Source organism: Passer montanus, unplaced genomic scaffold (assembly GCF_014805655.1).
Source record: "Passer montanus isolate IOZ18808 unplaced genomic scaffold, ASM1480565v1 scaffold202, whole genome shotgun sequence".
NCBI classification, from domain to species: Eukaryota; Metazoa; Chordata; class Aves; order Passeriformes; family Passeridae; genus Passer; species Passer montanus.
This window is the reverse complement of record NW_024366615.1, coordinates 441,950-460,707: the sequence shown is the minus strand read 5'-3', so window position 1 is coordinate 460,707 and position 18,758 is coordinate 441,950. Positions and strand designations below refer to the sequence as shown.

Sequence of the window (18,758 nt, the reverse complement as noted above, 5' to 3'; positions counted from 1 at the left end):
ATTTAATCTAAAACAAAATCTGGGGGACTTCTGGGAGGCCACTCTACAGGATTCTCTTACATTTGTTCTCTTTTACTGCTCTCATCACCTCAGTCTGAGTTTTTATTTAGTTTCCAAGGTCTTTGCTTTTCCAAGAATGAAACAGGAAAGATAATATTCAGTGGGATCAGAAATATAAACAATGCTCTGCTCTTTCTAGCACTGAAACCTCAGAAGTGTTAATTTAAAAAGGGAAAAAGTCCTCATATTTAAAAAGTTAAAAGTTTAATGGACCTTGATTTGATGTCTCATCAGTAAGAAGAGGGGATGCAGTTAAATAGCATGTTGCAGTGATGTGTTAATAAAAATCCTGCTTCTACAGCTTGTCTGATGCTTGGCAGCTGAGAATTCCCATTGAGGGGGAAAGAACAGACACCAAATGAAGAGATGAGGCTGTTACACAGAATCATAACTTGGCCCTCATCCTGATCAACCTGACAGCCCCTCTGCTTAGCTGAGCCATCCTTCAATTAGTTCATTCCCCCCTAGGAGGAGTTGGGAGCCAGTTCCTTGGAGTAGGACAGGAAGGACCACTGTGTTCCTCTGGAGGAGGCAGTTTTTTCCAGGGAACCACATTTAGAAAATCTGTTCTGTTAAAAGGCAAAGTTACCTCTTACATCCCCCACCTCAACATCTGCAAAGAGCCCAAACCTCCACAGAACAACACAGGTGGTTTTGTGTTTGAATAATGACATCACTTCTGTATTTTGTCCTCTTCAGCAAAACTAGTCTGGATATCTGGAGAAAACTTGGGTAGAATGCTCCCCTAATTCCCATTGCCCCCCAGGGTGGGTGACACACACCTGTGCCTTCCTCCTGGAGGTGACACTGGCTGAATGTGCCAAGTGAAAATCAGGCAGAACAAATCTGCCACTCTTATTTCACCCATTAGGGAATCTGTGTGTTCCTTGTTAGGTGATCTCTGCAGGATTAAGGTGTCAATGGTACCCAAACCCTCGGTTTTTTCCTCGTTTTTTCCTCGTTTTTTCCTCGTTTTAGGTGTGGCATCCCCATGGAAACACGAGGCCACAGCTCCCAGGATGGAGCTGCAGCCCAGGATTTCTGGACTGTCTGTCCTGCTCAGCTCCCTTGAGTGCACCATGCACGTGCCAGCCTTAATAACATTTATTTTCCCATGCTGAAAGGACACAAAAGGAGAAAATTCTCCCAGTCTTGGTGCAGACAGTTTTCCATTCCTCATTGTAAAAATTGCAGTTTAAGAACTGTTGATATTTCCTAATTTTTCCAGATGTTCTGGTGGATGTGATCTTTGCAAACAGCCCCACATTTCAATGTCTTTTACAGATTCTAAATGTCCTTGCTGATGAGCATGCCCATCTCCAGGACAATTCAGCTGATTCCAGACAACAGCAGGAATTATCACACTTTCACAATTCCATCCACTCTTTTTTTTTTTTTTTTTTTTTTAATTGCAAGGTCTATTCTGCACCCTGATGAAAATGCTCTGTAAAGCCAGCTCCCAATGGATCCTGCAGCTCTGAGAATTCCGGGCTTTAGAAATGATGGCTGTCTGTGGCATGGAAAATCAGGGGATTTGTTGAGCAGCAGGAAGTGAGGCAGTCTCAGTCCATTACAGAATTTGCAGTGGTTATTTCATTTTAAAAAAGCTTTTACTTTTTGCTTTATCAACTTTTTTTGGAGTGAGGAGATTCTGGGGATCCTTGCCCACCTACTGAATAAAATTCTAGGAAAGTGGAAGATACTGAGGAAATTGTAATAGGAAAGTGATGATAACTTGTTTTATTGCTACACAAAGTGATATTTCTCCATTAAAAAAAACTCAAAGGGAATGAAAAACTTCAACTTTTCAAAACTACCTACAGCAGAAACTTCTGATTCGTGAGGATTCAGATCTTCAGGGCAATATTTAGCTACAAAAAAAAAGTAAGTTGTTTCCACTACAACCTTAATCTCCCTTTCCAGGGCAAGGTATAATTTTGTTGGGGTTCCCTTGGGATGGTGCTATCTATAAACCTTCCTGGAAAAGCTGCTAGGGCTGCTCAGGAAAGAAATCATCAGGGTTAGCAAAATGTGCCATCCACATTTGGCTTTGTTTTGCAGTTTGTGTACATTTCCTCCAACACCAAAAGACATTCCCATCCATAGGGTTACATTTTCCAGCAAGTTCTGCCACTAATTTGGACCTGTGGCTTTGTATCATGATTGAAACAGTGCTCAAAAATACACAGCCTTGCCTGAAACACAAATAAGCCAATGCCCAGCTATCAGAAAGGTTCTTTCCCTGGCTGTTTGTAATAGCTAAAGGCAGATATTGAAAAAAAAGCAGGATTTCTTACCTCAAAAATATAATCTTTTCCATCCTTCCCATGTACAGCTTTAACAGCACAGATGTCCAAGCCACCAAATATTTCAGAACAGGTGTCAACCCAAAGCTTGTACCTGTTTCACAAAAATAATTTATTCTGTGAGTGTCTCATCAGGCTCTTGATTTTCTAGAGGCTCACCTAATAATGTATGTAATATAACATTCACCCTAAATTCAGAATTTTCACTCCATTGGATGGGTCTGGTTCCTGTGTCGAGAAAATGAGGGAGAGGCTCCATCCTAGGTTGTGGCCTAGCTGTTTCCTAAAGGAGCCAGACTGGTTTTATTCCTACAGCACTGAGCAAAAGGAGAAAGAAACCCAGGCAGGAAAACCCTTCAGGTGGTGCAGAAGGACCAAAAATATGACATTATGTGGGTTGTGGAGCATGCAGACAAGGGTTATGTTCTTCACGTAGGGTTACAGACAACTGCAGCACAACTCAAGTGGAATTTAGATGATTCCAAGGAATTCTACAACTCCTAAAAAGGCAATTTCATACAGAGTTGAGCACAAAAATTCTTCCTTTTATTTTGTAATGTCATGGTGAGAGACTGAGGATGGACTCTTTACCCATCCTACAAGCAGCAGTATGATTTATTTTCCTTTTTTCTCCATGAATAAAGAGATTATCTGACCAACAACGGGGTGGGGAAGGATTTATTTAGAAGAAGAGTGAGGTAATTCCTGTGAATCCTGCAGCGCAAGCTCTGAGAGCCCAAAGGCAAGGGCTGAATCCCAGGACAGCAAAGGCACTGGGAATGTTCAGTGACTCCCAGCAGTGCTGGGCAGGGAGGAAATGATCCTGGAATGATGCAGGGTGATGTCACCAACTGAAGGGCATGATTTGCTAAAAAAAACCCATTTTTGAAGCATTAGTTTATCATGAATTTTCCTCTTTGCTCACTCTTGAGTCTAAAGCAAGCTATTTCCTCTTCCTGCCCCTCTCCTGTTCCAGCCCTGGAGCCCTGATGATGGATTTGCCACCTCATAGTATTTTCCACTGAAAAAAACCCCTACTGTAATAAACAAAGCATTTGATTTCGTTGTGGGATCAAAGGAAATTCCTTGCTGGGCTGAGAGTCTGATTCACATATAAATATCTTCAGTAACAGCATCCTTTCCAAGTAAACTTATTAAGTCACATTCTTTATATTTTCTTATATCAAATCTGTTCCAATGGAAAAGTTTTTCTTTTAAGCAGAATACAAAGAAATTGATTTGAAAAGATCCTGATGGTAATATCTTAGCAATGAAAATAATTTTTTTTCCTGTGAGAAACATGGTTTTTGTCCAATATAAGAGGGTTTTTTGGATGCCTGACAATTTCAACATCTGTAGATGCACTGGCTGACTGGACTTTTTGCATGCACTTGCTTATAAATAACTTTTTTCTTTTGGCTGTAAAATATTGTGTATCTTATAAAGTCACGAGGACAACAAAACTTGTCTTGAACAGTAAATATCTGGACTTGAAATGGAAACAAAACCGAGGACATTTTCTCTAAAACACTGCAACATCAATCAGATTTATGAAAGTATATTTAATAGCCCGTCTTCTGCCAACAAACACAGAGCTGGAAAAATCCATTTGGAAAGAGAGGTTTTGGAGGGAGCAGCCTGGAGTGTTTGAAACCCAAGGCTTGCACAGTAGGTTTGACAAAAGGTCACGGGGCCTCTTTTCCCAGAGCCAGTGGGAACAGCAGCAACAAAGGAGAAAGGATAAAGGGTAAAGATAAAGGATAAAGATCCAGGATTGCTCCCAGTGGGCAATACCAGGTGTGCCAGGTGAGGTGGGCAGAGCTGGCACAGCTGTCTGGGCAGCAGGAGCTCTGGAAGAGGGGTAAATGAGGAATTGTGACCCTGAATGTGCTGCCTCTCCCTGTCCCTTCCTGCCACTCTCTTCTTTCTTTGAATTTCTCCTCTGAGATTTGTGTTCAGCCAACGATGCCCACCAGACAGTGCTTTCAAGGCACTTCCTCCCCATCCATGGGTGTATTAAACCCAAAATTCAGCAGATCTGATGGGTTTTGCTGTGCTGTGAACCTGCTGCAGCCCTTCAGAAAAGGCTCTTTTCCCCCTTGTGCCCTGCTCTGCTGTGAGCACCCCACAGGAGCAGGGGTGTACCCCCCTTTCCTCAGGGAGCACATCCACCTTTCCCGTGCTTTTGGCCCCACCAGCACGAAGGAAGTTTGGTTTTGTTGGCCGGTGTGTTCATGGGAAAATCCCCATTCTGCTCTATTGACTGCCTCTGAAAAACAGGAGCAGGAGCAGAGCTCAGGGAGCATTTCCAGCATTTCCAGCAGGAGCAGGGCCAGGGGAGCATTTCCCATCCTCTGGCACTGCTTTCCTGGGGGCACAAGTGGAGTTTGTGTGTTGCACACAGCCCACGGGCTGTAATTACACAGCCCAGAGCTCACTCTGCCTCCCCCTCCCAGGGAAGACTTAACCTCACTTTCTAGAGGGAGGTGGGAGGGAATGAGAAAGAGAAAATAATGTGGCTGCAGTCCATGCCCAGAGGGGAGATCAGTGAGGACACAGTCTAGACAGGGTTTGGACAGCAGGGAAATGGAATTCCTGTCTTTCTTTCTTGTTTTCACCTTTCCAGGGCAGGCAATGGTTCTGTTCCTGTGTCTCCCTCAGCTCGTAAGAGGCACCAAGTTGTAGGTTCCAAGCTTTAAAAAGAAAAAAACCCAAACAAACAATCCCACAAGCCAGGACTACTGTTGAACTTTAAAACACCTTTTAAATTCCACTTTCACTGCACAGACTTTATTTCAGTTTCCACTGGAAGCAGCCTTTGGAGGAGCTGAACAGCAGAAAATTCATAGCCATTCAAAAGCCTCTGAGATTTTGTTTTTCAGGGAAAAGAGGTTTATGGGTTGTGGAGCAAATGAGGGGGATTGAGAAAAGAGTTCTGAGCTTCAAAGTGCTGCTGCATGAATGTTTTCAACTGGACTGGAGGAATTATCCAGGATAAGAAGGGGAAAGAAAAGGAAAAGCACAGTAAACCAAAGTACAGAGCCGGAATGATGGCACAGGGGAAATAAAGCTTCAGTGTATCCCAGCAACAGGGGAAAAAGCCTCACAGTGCACTTCAGTGGAAATTTATAAAATGAAAAGTAAGGAGTTGGGTATTGAAAGTAGAAAAGAGAAATGGGATTTAAATAGGCAAAGTGCAGACTGGATTGCTTGGTTATGTAGGAGGATGGTAGGATGTAGAAGGAGGAAAGTTTAAACGAGGTGCGAGACTGGTGGGTAAGAGAGGGCAAATGAACCAGGAGAAATGACTGACAGGCTGAATCTGGGAAATTCAGTTTTCTGAAGGGAATTCCAGGCATTTTCTAGGAGCAGAGGTGGATGTAGGAACCCAAGGGCTCATGTAACCCCCAAGGCTGTGAGTGTGGCTGGGTAACTCTGAAGCCACGTGGGACTCCTGGCTCTGCTCTTTCCCCTGACTGAGAGATTCCTTTCCCCCCAAATGAACACAATGCATGCACTTACTGTGACTTGTGTACCAACAATGGGATTCTTTAAAAATCCACTTCAAATCAAACTCTGTTAATTTTTAAATTACCTTTTACACGAGACTCCACTTACTTATCTGACATAGCAATTTGTTCCAGCATGGCAGAGCCCGTGTTTGTCTTCCAGTTCCCGGATATGGAAGTTCTCCTGAAAGGGGGAAAACATTACAAAGGCAGCCAGTGGTTTCACATTCCCATTATCAAATGCCTCTGCTTTTCCCATGAGTGCAGCAGCAGTACTGACACCTTTTCCCCAGCTGGCAGCTTGTAACAGAACATCTGAACCACGAGGGGTTGGAAGAGCATTGTCAGGAATACATTTTCTACTGGAGGTACGAAGAATGGCTGGGAAATATCTGTTCCCCATTTATTTATTTAAGTTTTTTTTTTTCTAAAAGCCCAGCCTGCTTTGATGAAGGGGCAGTGTTAGAAATGAGCTAGTGCCAGCTACAAAGGCACTGAATTATCTGTAACACACTGGCACTGCAAAGGTAAATGTCAAGAAGCTTCAGCTTCTCCTTTCAAACCCACCCCACTGTGTCCCAACACTCAAAAAGCAGCACATTTATGTTTCTAACACCTCTGAAGTGATTTCAGGTGTGTTTTGGAGCTGGATTTTGGTTTCTCCTCCAGTGTTCACTCTTTGCTATTTACTGATATAACCTAAACACTCTGTGTCAGTTCACCTTCTTCTATTTAACTGCTAAGAAAGAATAATAAAAAAAAAACCATGTAAAGTTTTTTTCCTCCTCAGACCTTAGGACTGCTCCCAGGGCTGGGAAGATTACTGCTTTGTGAAAGCTAAATGCTGTACTGGGAACAGGCCATGGACACAAGTTATGAAGTGTTTCCAGTTAGTAAAATCAAGGCAACATCTGCAATGCATTAAAAGTGTATCAGGCAGCAGCCAGAGCTTTCTCTCCTTTTTCCATTAAGTTAATTACGAGGGTCAGTGGCAATTGTGGGGGAATGTTGACTTTTCTCTGGGACCCTCCTAAAATTTGCTGGATTTTAAAGCATAAAGTTCTTCTGTGATGGCATGTCCTGTGTTCTGGGAGAAAAGAGAGATGGGAAGGGGAAGAGGAAGAAAAGAGAAGAGAAGAGAAGAGAAGAGAAGAGAAGAGAAGAGAAGAGAAGAGAAGAGAAGAGAAGAGAAGAGAAGAGAAGAGAAGAGAAGGTGCTTGTTGAGTGCTGTGTGTAAGGAAACCTTACCCAGCAGAGAGGTTGTGTTGTGATTTCTGCTCAGTTTTTAAGGTGGTGTTTATATACATGTACCTGCTTAAAAATGAATAATTTTAGGCTCATTACTACTCCACACAGATGTTCGGCATCAGAAAGAAAATCCCACAAATCACAGTTCAATCCTCTGGCAGACTTCTCATGGGAATTCATCAGAATGCACTCTTTCAGGTGTCTTTTAGGAAGGAGATGTGACCAAATGAGGGGAAATAGTTATCCTGAAGGCTTTTAGCCAGTATTTAGCTCCAGATGCTCAGCTGCAGTGATGGAATCCCAGCACCACCGACTAGAGAGGCAAAGATGGCCAGATTTAAGCCCTATTTTCCCTCCACACTGGGAAAAGCTCCTGCAGAGGTCTCCAAATGGATGCTTGGCTGGCTGCGAGGGTGCTGCAGGAGTCAGAGCAGGGCTGGGGAATGCTGTGGACACAGAATTCACTGATGGGATCATAGGAGATTGTGGATTTGACACATGAACTCCAAAATGAGAGATCATGGTGAACAGATCCAAAAATACCCACCCAGACACCCTAAGCCCCAGAGATGATTTCTGCAATTATATATATATGAAACATGTAGGTTTCCCACCCTTCTTCACTTCTGATAATTGCCAGGAGCCTTTCACATCATTATTTCCTCCTCTTTAACCAAACACTGAACAATAAATAAAACAACTCCTACACCTTTAAGTGCTTTACACTTAGGCTTAACATGTTTGCACTCGATTTGGTCTTTGCAAGAAGGAAGAACTGTTTTAGATTTGCTGAACAATTCATAGTAACTTGAGCTTCCCCTTTTCCAACACCTTCCTGCTTTATTTAGTAGCATTTGCAGTATCCAATCCAAATTGCTGGGACAGGGACTTGTCATTAAAAAAATATGTAGAAATGTCTGCCTACTATTCTTGGGTAGGCAGCCTGCTCTGTGGTTTGATCCTCCAGCACTATTCCTTTGCTTGATGTGCTTTACTTTTGGTTTATTGACCTTTTGATCAAAGAACTTTAAGCCTTGGACTTGCAGCCCTGCTTTTGGAGGGGAGATTTAGATACAGAGCTTTTGTACTTCTGTTTTTCTACATGGTGTGTGACCCTTTTAAACTGGATTTCCTTGAAGTCAGCTGAATGCTGCCCGGGTGCCCAGGGCAGTTAAGTGTGTGTCACACAGCCTCCAGAGGGGCTGTGGTATTTACAGGGATCCAATCCTACTTTTTTGGCCATAATCTCTACTGACAGACGATAAGCACCAGTGTTTGGTGACTCATGGATCCACTTAAACCACAATTTCCCACAGAATTATAAACCCGAGGCTCTTAATAACTCTTTTTAAACTACAAAAACAAATGTTCAGCTGGTATTTTTTGTGGTGGCTCTCTAAGTGCTCTGTTCCTGTGTCACAGAGTAAAATGAGAACCAGCTGTAGAACAATATTCTACTGACATCATGTATATGTATGTGCACATGAAGAATTCTTCAGACATTTGGTAAATCTTCTCCTTTCCACGCTGCTTTGTAATAATGAGTCCGTATTTCATTGTGGTGTGTGATTTAAGTGGATGAAAGAATCCGGAGAAAAAAATGATCGCTAGGCTTTTAGCATTTGGATGAACCCAGAGTTTCTGAGTAGAAACTTAAAAATAAATAAAAAGGTAGGAGGAACAGGCTGTCATTTTAACTTATTTTTGCTGTCCCTTAGGCCAACTGCTTCTTCTGCAGAGAAGAAACATTTATGTTTCAGAATGATAAATTTACCATGGTTAACTCTTCCAAAATTATTCCTGACGCTGAACAGCATTTAAATTTCAAGTCAAAGGGAAAAAAAAAAAAATGGGGCTCTCTTCTACAAAATGTTGTGGTCCAATTTCTAACACAGGGGATGAGCCCAATACTGCATCTGGTACCTGGCCACGTATTGGAGCCATCAGGTGCCGGGCCTTATCCCTAAACTCTGCCCTTGAGAGTGTAAGAGTGGGAAAAATCAGCTCTGTTTATTTGGGAAGGGGAAGGATGGGAAGCACAACACAATGAATCTGCCTGTCAAAGCACTGACAGGAGAGAAAAGAGAGGAAAGGAGAGAAAAGAGAGGAAAGCCCTGCGGAGTGGCATGGGGAGTCTGTGGGGAGAAGAGGGCTGGGGCTGGGAGCAGGGCCAGAGCAAGGCTGGGGAATGGCACTGAGGAGGATCCAAGGGCTGGGGGACATCGTGGGACTGGGAACAGCTCTGGCATGAGGGACAGGACCAAGGGACAGGAAGGCTGGAGCAGTCTGGGAAAACAGCAGGGCTGGAGCACGGCCCGGCGCAGACAGGAGGAGAGAGGGACACTGGTGGTGCTGTCAGAAAACTAGGATGGGAGCCCTCAGAGAGGGGAAAGCCAGGGAAAGTCAGGCCTGGAGCAGCAGTGCGAGACAGACCAGCAGAACTGGAATGAACCCTCCTGGGAAGTCTGGGGGATAAAAGCTGTGGCATCTGTTTGAGGTTCTTGAGCCTGTAGGGAGCGGTGGGGAAGGCCCAGCACACCTGAGTTCCACAGGGAGCTGAAATCACAGTCCTGTGTCACCAAAACCACTGAATATTCCAGAAACCTCTGCATCCTCCTGAGATTTTTGGGCGTCCTGCCTTGGTCACGGTACAACTTACATTTCCAACATGCTGATTTCACAATGCTCAGTGAATTCTGGCTTCAGAAGGACTGGGGGTCCACACTGAGGGTGGATCTGACCCATGGGAGCTGTGCTTTCACCAGGTCTGGCTTTCCTGAGCCCCTCACGTGTGAGGGAGCAGGGATTTCTGAGCAGTTTTGGGAAGGCCAGACCTTGGATGTTCTTTCCCAAGTGGCCCTTCAGTGCCAGGCCAGGGCAGAGCAGCAGATCCTGTGCCAGCAAGGTCTGGGTGAGAACTCAAGAGTGTGTGGCCTTCCAACATCAACCTAAGGAGAGAAATTCTTCCCCTTCTCCCACCCTGGACCAAAGTTTCTATTTCCTCATGGCTGTTCTAAATTATTTGATTCTTAACATCAGCCCTACCTTTTAAATTATAAAATATTTTATGGATTTGCTTTAACCCAACTCCAGCTTCTCTTAGTATTTATGGTTTGCTTGCAATTCTTCACTGATAAAGAACTTGAATGTACCTTACAAATGATTTACAAAGATTCACTGATCCCTCAGATGTTCAGGAGCTCCTTGAGAAATATCTCTGTGTTTGGATGTGGGTGTGGACATGTAACTGTGTATTTTTATCCATGTTCTATCCATTATTTTATCCACGTTCTGTTACATTTTCCCTGCCTCAGGATTGTAAGTGTGAGGAACAAAGGCATGAGATGACCTAACTTGTCACAAAAATGAGATATGGAACAAGTGTTTGTCAGACTACACTGCCTGATAATTGAAGGAGTAAAAATCTGCATAAACACAGGTACCAGAGCTCAACTGCTGCACGACAACTGGTTTGCTGCTCCAGCTGAATGTCATTGTGAAGCTGAAACATCCCCTGAGCCTCTCCTTTAGCCATGGCCTTTAAACAAACAGCTGGGCTCCAACATGAGAAGAGGTTTGCATGATCTCTGTGAGGGGCACTACAAGATTGGATTGTTCCTTTGGTGGGTTATGTTGAAAGGAGAGGACTTTGTTCCATTAAAGTGTGACAGTTGGTTTGCTTGTGTGAATGAATGCCATCCAACTTATCATCAGAGGGGAGAAGAAAAATTTGAAGAAAATTTGTCCTTAAATTGATGAAAAGGTACAAAGAAATCTGAATTAACGAGTCCTCTGTGCAACCAAACCCTCTTCCAACTGCTCCTTTCTTTAAATGTAAATACTGAACACAAGTTAGCAGCAAAAGCCCTCTGGCAGGCTCACCTGGTGTCTCATCCTCCTCCTCCCAGCCACAATCAACTGATAAAAAGAATTTGGATAAATCCAGAAAGTCTAAAATACTCTCTCCAGAGGGTGTCACAAGGGAGGCACCATCTCAGAGACTCATCCAGCACCCTTTAATCTCACTGGCGCTTATCAGCTTTGAAACAAAAGCAGGAAAGAACATAAGGATTTGGCTCACATGTATGCCTTGTAGTTACTGCCTATTTTTTGGATCCTGATGTCATATTTGGAGTCTATGAAGGGCTCAGTGGTGGCGTAGGTCTGCGTGAGTGCTACCACGCTGGCTATGTCCTGAAAATCGTAGTGGTTGTCTACCTTGATCTGGAGCCATCAAGCCACAAGAACACAGCACAGACAAAAGAAGAAAAGAGTAATTAGGAATAAAATGTAGAATTCGGTTGCAAACGGCATTTGTGAGAAGCATGGTTTTGACAAATTTTAAAAAAAGATATATTTAATTTGATTTCTAAGTTCTATAACATTCCTGCTTTAAAATATCTGTTTTTCTAGGCAAAATATTACCTGCTCATTTGGAGAAAGCAATTTGCAGGCACGGAAATTTTATTTTGGGGTTTTAAAATTTTTGTTTGTTTGTTTGTTTTTTTGGTGTTTTTTTTGGTGTTTTTGTTTGTTTGTTTTGGGGTTTTTTGTTTGTTTGTTTTGGGGGTTTTTGTTTGGTTTTTTCTTGTTGTTGGTTTTTTGGGGTTTGTTTTCTTTTTTTTTTTTAATGTTAGTCAATTATAGATCTGCAGGCCTTAAAATTTTGGTTTTTTAGGTGTGATTAGGTGTGATATACAATTCCAATGGGTGTAGATTCTTGTTGGTTCTGTAAATTTCTCAGGTAAGTGGATATATGTGGAGCCCACCAGGAATTTTCACATCATGCCATCAGCTTTTCCCATGAGGGAGGAGCTGAAGGGTGCTGATATCCTGGGGAGGGCAGGAGCACAGGGAGCACAGAGCTGGTTCCGGGCAGCAGATTTCATTCTTATTTTTCCATTATTCTCATTTTCCCATTATTCTCATTTTCATTATTCTCATGTTCCCTCTGCTCTAAAGGAGCTGGGCTTTTTAGGGTTGGGATTTCCTAGGTGTGGAACTCTCTGCTGAGATGCTGAGTGACACTAACCCATCAGCTTTTACACCCTAAAGGAACAGGGGCATGGACATTGGGGAATGCTGATCTAGAGGAGAGGAGAAGGAGATTTTAGAGGGCAGAGGGAGGACAGGGACGTCACCTCTGGACAGGGAGGACAATCCCTGTGGGGGCTCAGAGCTGGACAAGCAGGAGTGAAAGGGGCTGGGGAGAGAAGCCTTGGGCAGTGGAGAACAGGGAAGGGGGGCTCTGATCCAAAGGGCATTTCAGAGTGGTGAGCAGCAGGCAGGGTCAGGATTTCCCATGGTGGCCAACATGAGGAGTTTGCAGCTCTTTGCAAGCCCAGCACTCTGCCTGCTTCTCCTTCTCCTGGGACTGGAAAACCTGAGGGCCATGGCTGGGAGGTGGGACAGTAAATGGAATTTGGTGGAGATAAAAACCTGAAGTCTATTTGCCCCAGGTCTCAGATGGAGAAAGACACAGAGTAATTTGCCATCTGAGAGCCACAAACCAGACACGAGGCCTGGTTTCAACTTGATTTTCTGAAGACTGACTGGCCTGTGTGGGTTTAAGTAGGACCTCTGGAAATGCTGCTGCCAGCAGTGTCCTCACGGAGGGCTGGGCTTCCAGGGGAACCTTCCTTTGTGCTCTGATTGAATTTAATCCTGGAGGGTTTTAAATATTGCACAGCTAAAAGGAAAAATAATTTCTAGACATTTGATACGAGGAACATTTCTGTGCATTATTTCCCTTTTTCTCTAAATGAGAGGTGAATATCCAAAGTACAGCATAAACATTCTAACACTTCACATATACCATCCACAGAAAGTGCAGTTTAATTAGTGGTTCACTCTGCCCTCAATTAAATTGGCTGCTGGACTTCCAATTATTTACTAAATATGAAACAAAGCAAAACAGTCATAGGCAAAAAATAACATACAGTACAAATTGTAATCAAATCTGTTTTCTATCTGAAAATAGTGGCAAATATTATGTTCATGGAGCTTTGGAGATTCAGGATGATAAATGTAACTATTCTCTGATTAATTGTCTTAAAATCTCACCACTTCTAGCACTGGAATGTTTTCAGTGAGTGAAGTTACCCTGCAAGGATTAGGAGTTGGCACTGATAGCAGTGAAAATGGGATTTAAATGCTCTCCCACTGGCCCAGCACTGTGAGATAAGTGACACCAAAACATCTGTACTCACCACTGAAATGCAATTACTTTGGAGAAAGAAAGCAGCAGTTATACAGAGGTATGAAACAACCACAGACAACACATCAAGACAGGAAATCAATGTTCAGTACCAAGCTGAAACCAACAAAGAACCAAGGCAAAACCTTCCCACACTCCCAGCTCCAAAATTTGGATTGTGCAACAGACCTTGACTCTTGAAGAGTTTCAGTGCAGACAATACATTAATAAACAAGGTTTTGCTTGCAGAAAGCATCTCAGCACAGTTCAAAGCACATCCCACACAAGGCAACGCTCAAACTGCAAAGGCCAAGTTGTAAAAATACTTTGGGCATGTTTAATTTTCCTAAAGAGAGATGCTTTCTGAGCAGGGACAGGCAGAGATTTGCAAGGGGGGATCCGAGACAGGTCTGGGCAGATCAAAGGTAAAACCTCAGGGGAGGAAGGAGCATGCACAGGTAAGGGACAAACCCCGGGCTCCCAACATGCAACAAGTAGCATCTGCACCTTTCCCATGCCTGAGTGAGCATGTCCAATCTTCACAACAACAGGAAAGGTTGGCATTGTGAGCTGGGGGAAACAAAACAGGAACATTAGAGAAGAGAGTGACCACCAGCTCCGTGATTAAACAGCACAGTCTAGGGAAATTAATGAAGCATGATTGTAATGGGGCCAAAGCTCTTCTGGCCATGTGGAGCCTCCAACTGTTCATCCTCTGTGTTCTGGTGACTTGCTGAGTGTATTTTCTGGGCACAGTGTTATTCCCAATACAGACAATAGGCATTCTTAACTTTTCTTAATATTAACATTTTTTGTATGTCTTTTTACTTCACTTTTTGAACTGAATTTCTGCTGTTTCCTATTTCAAGCTTAGCTTCTGTGTTTTCTGACCCACAAACTCACACTCTCCAAGGCTATAATCAGCAATGATGCCAAATTAACCACCTTTTCCCCTTCATTTCCACTATTTATAAATGTAAATACATTTTCTGGCCACTTATGAAAGCAGTGATGTCTAATTCACAAAAACTTGCTTTAAAGGCAGATCCTACTTTGTGCTACAGAGCATCCAAGTTTTCTAGAGAAGGCTCCAGCTTTTGCCCAGAATGCAGGGAATAATTTGGAATAATCCAACCACTGAGTAGGAAATCAAATATACAGAAGCATATGAAAACACTTTATCCACTGATACGGGTATGCTTCTGACCCTCAAAAAATGCTGTGAATGACCACTTTTACTTCCATCATTCACTTGAAAAAGTTTGAGATCTCCCAGTCATGGCCATGGTTGGCACTGCTTTTTTTTTCACTTAAAACTTGCACCTGTTGAACCTCTATGACTCAAGCACAAACCTCAATAATTTGGAATAATCCAACCACTGAGTAGGAAATCAAATATACAGAAGCATATGAAAACACTTTATCCACTGATACGGGTATGCTTCTGACCCTCAAAAAATGCTGTGAATGACCACTTTTACTTCCATCATTCACTTGAAAAAGTTTGAGATCTCCCAGTCATGGCCATGGTTGGCACTGCTTTTTTTTCACTTAAAACTTGCACCTATTGAACCTCTATGACTCAAGCATAAACCTAATTTCACAGAAGAGGTTTATAACTAGAAATAAAAAGCTGAAACACCTTCAACATGTAATTAAGCTGGGCAGCAGCAGGACAGTGTTACAGACTCCAAACGCTCCCTTTAGTGTCACATTCCAGCACAGTAAATACAGTCAGAGGCAAAGCTGGTGCTCTGGAACATCAACTAAGAATTGCTGGAGGTTTTGTGAGACACTGACTGGTTTCAGAATGACCAGAAGCACTCGCATTACACAGTAGAGGTCACTCCTACAGGAATTTAGGAATGAAGTTCTTGCTAAACTGCAGCAACCAAAGTTCCTGCTTAGTCAACATCCAGTCACTGCTGTATCACTTTCAGATTTTAAACCAGGCTCTTTTTCCAGTTCCTGAGAGTAGGAGGGGAACAAATCATTGCCAGACTGGAGATTCATCAGGGCAGCAGCCCATTTCTGAGTCTGAGCTGCAAACCACTGCAGTGGGGTTTGTCATGGAAAGGCTGCAGACCTCTGAGCACAGCAGTGCAGATGGCACTCCTGTAATTAGCAGGGCCACGGATCTTCCTGTGATCCCAAAGCTGTGGAATCCTCTGTGGCCCACAGCAACCAACACAACTCACATTAAAAGGAAAAAAAAAAAAAAAAAAGTGCTTTCTCCTTCAGAAAAGTGCAGTAACATCATTTTCTCTGGACCCTGATCCTGAGATTCCACATGCTCCATCACATCCCAGCACAGACTGAGGGAACAGCCTCTGGATGCTGCAGCTCAAACTTCAGCAGGGAAAAAAACAGGCAGGCAAAATTCAGTAATCCCAGCACTTCTCTTGTTTGTAGCTGTCCCCGGGACAGGTCCACAAGGTTCAACAGTTGTTATTTTGGGGTTTGAGCAGCTTTTCCTTTACTCCTGCTCTGATTTTATCTATTCCAGTTTTCCCTCTGCCATGGTGCAGCACCTCTCTGCCACCAACCCATGGCCAGGGGGTTGTTCTGCCAACAAAACCTGAAATGGCCCATGGAAATGAAAGAAAACCTGACCTGAATCCTCCCATCCCATTCCCAATCTGCTCTTTTACAGGCACTCTCCAGACTATTCCTGCATTTGGTGAACATTATATATGATACAAGTGTGATAGTGACAGTTAAAATTTACCAGATCCATGGATTTCCCTTTAATTTGCATTATAATTACTGATAATTATAATTTATATTAGAATTACTGCTATAAAAGCTGTTTGTTTTGAAAGGTATCACTGAGGGGAAAAGGTCATTTTGCAAAATATTGCGGATTTTTTGAAAGCTTTCTTAAAATCAGGAAAGTAAAAATTCTACAAATTCTAAACATTCTAAAAATTCTGCATACTAAAAATTCAGAAATTTATTTCTGGCAATTAAAAACTGAAGGGAAAACCCCAAAGAGCAACCAGAGACATTGAGAAATCTGCCAAGTTCATAAATGTGAGAGATGGAAGGGTCTGCACTGCATGAGCCCTTCCACACATATATAATATACACAAAATACAGCAGAATAAAAAACGGGATTACCAGGAGTTCTAACTTAAATAACAAGGCAATAAACCACCATTATTAATTAGACAGAAACCAGAATATTTGGCAAAGGTGGAATAAAATTTTCAAAATGTATAGTCATGTATGAATGTGATTGGACTGGTAATAAATATTGGTAGCAACTGGAAAAACTCCTGGCTGCTTGTGGGAGCACATATGCAAACAGCTGAGGAGCACACTGACATTGGCCAATCCAATGCCATTAATCAAAATAACAACAGTGAATATTCAAATTTTAGCCAGGGAGGATAAATGTCACTTCTAGATGAGCGTGAAAATCTAAAAAGCCTGTTCATTTTGTTATTCCCTTACTGATGTCACAACAGCAAGGATAATTATTATTAATTATGGTTTCTTAGCGTTTCATCTGCATCAACTTTTAAATTTTATGAATTTTTTGTACTATGAGCTAAAAAGGCAAATACTTCATTGTATCAATCTTCAGGATCTGGCCACTTAAAGATTTCATAATTGTGTTTAGCTTGTTTTTACTGTAAAAAAGAATGTTTTAGTTTGATAAAATTCGACAATATCTCCAATATCACCCTGGCTAATTTGTGGTGCAGGTAATTCAGTGACCCAGTAGGTGGCTACAGAATTAACCAGCACAGTCCCCATCTGGATTGGTGTTCGCATTTTTCCACAGGGAATGGAAATCCATACCCTTCCCTACTGCAGAAATTTTCTGGAGTTTCTAAGTCTGGTTAATAGAGTGTTACCCTGTGATTAAAAGTCTATAAATTAAAAATAAAACATTCAAATTTCAGCTTCATACACTATAGTGCTCAATGGTTTAGAAGTTCTACTGCAATTTAAATATTTTTGAACAATTTCAATACAAGCTGGGGTTTTTTTCCCCAAGAGATATAATTTGAATTTTTCTAAATTTACTTTGAATTCTTTTAACTGAGACATAGTGTGAAATATAATCAAAGACTTCTATAAAAATAGAGCCAGGCAAAGATTATCTGCAAAAAAAAAAAAAAAGCCAAAAAACCCCTCTGCTGGCAACAATACAGACAACAGAGTTTTCTGAAGGTGGTATTCACCCTGCTTTCATGTCCTTGGGGTTGAGCTGACTAGAAAAGCCACAACAGGAAAAAAAAAAAAGAGGGGGCGGAGAAGCAGTGACAAAAAACCCCCAGATGTTGCATAAACATGACTTACCTCAAGTTCAGTGTTTAAATATTTATCTTTCCAATAATCCCCAAGCAAAGTTCATTTAACCACTCTAGTTCCATGTAATTTATTTGTGGAATATGCATCAGCCTAAATCTAATTTTGCTCTGCTTACTTTGGAGAAAGGAAATTAAAAGTGAAATAATGAAGGTGGCCTTTTATTCATTTTCCTTTTTTTTCTTTCCCAGAAACAGGCAGGAAGAGCCCTAAATCAATAAACAAGCAGCAGATGTACTTTCTCTGGTCTGTTTGGTTTGCAGAAAACACAATTTCCAGATCAAGTGGGGGCTCAGCCAGGCAGGAGCTCCGTCACCAGCAGGGCCAGCCCAGCCCTGGCCTCTCAGCAGAAAACCCCACACCCCACCAGCTGCTGCCCTCAACAAACACAGGCACAATTTTGGGGATGTGGAGCCACATTTTCCTCTTGGCATCTAAAAGTAGGTGTAAAACTCTCTGTGCAAGGAATAGGGTTTAACACCCCCAAACAAAGGGGGAGGCTGAGGTGATTTGTCTTGTCTTTTTAGCCAGGGCAGTGAAGAAACTGAAAGTTCAAGGGGGTAAAAAGAGTAGAGCTTAAATTTTTTAGTGGGAGAGGAAAATGTGCCTGATCTGTGAGTCCTGGACCCAAAACTAAAGGTTGAAGTGGTTTGAGAGCTAAGTGCAACACAGGTCCCAGGGCCACCTGAGTTCCCAGGGCCACCAGTGGGAATTGGTGCAGAACTGGAAGTTCTGAGCTCCCTTTGAGCTGCCACCTCCAGCTGGAGAGGCTGGAGCTGCACAAAGCAGCTCCATGTGCCCCCTGAAACCAGCCAAGGCGGGAGAGGATCCTGGGTTATGGAGCGACTCCACCAGACCACCGGGGGATCCCCCTAAAACCCCTTTGTCCCCACAACTGGTGTGCCTGTTAAAAAATCCCAGTGATCTAAATGAACACAGAGTGATCTGATGGCAGAAAGTCTGCTGTTTTCAAACCTGCACAGCATGAAAACAGAAATTGTCATTAGGAAGGAAAACACAAAGTGTAATTGCAGTGAATCAATGAGAGCAGCTCCCACAGATCCCTGGAAGAAACTCTGAAGACAAAACTCTTCAGAAACAAATTCTATTTTGATTGTG

General features: G+C 42.6%; 1 protein-coding gene across 1 annotated transcript in view; it reads right to left on the bottom strand.

Annotated features, from left to right (window-relative positions):
• SYN2 (synapsin II) overlaps positions 1 to 18,758 on the bottom strand; it is a 169,925-nt gene that overhangs the window by 26,764 nt on the left and 124,403 nt on the right. The window contains exons 6-9 of the mRNA XM_039708444.1: positions 13,827 to 13,889; positions 11,205 to 11,347; positions 5,985 to 6,059; positions 2,358 to 2,460 (exon numbers count right to left, since the gene is read on the bottom strand). Of these exons, the coding sequence (XP_039564378.1) occupies positions 2,358 to 2,460; positions 5,985 to 6,059; positions 11,205 to 11,347; positions 13,827 to 13,889 (384 nt within the window). The remainder of the gene's footprint in view (positions 1 to 2,357; positions 2,461 to 5,984; positions 6,060 to 11,204; positions 11,348 to 13,826; positions 13,890 to 18,758) is intronic.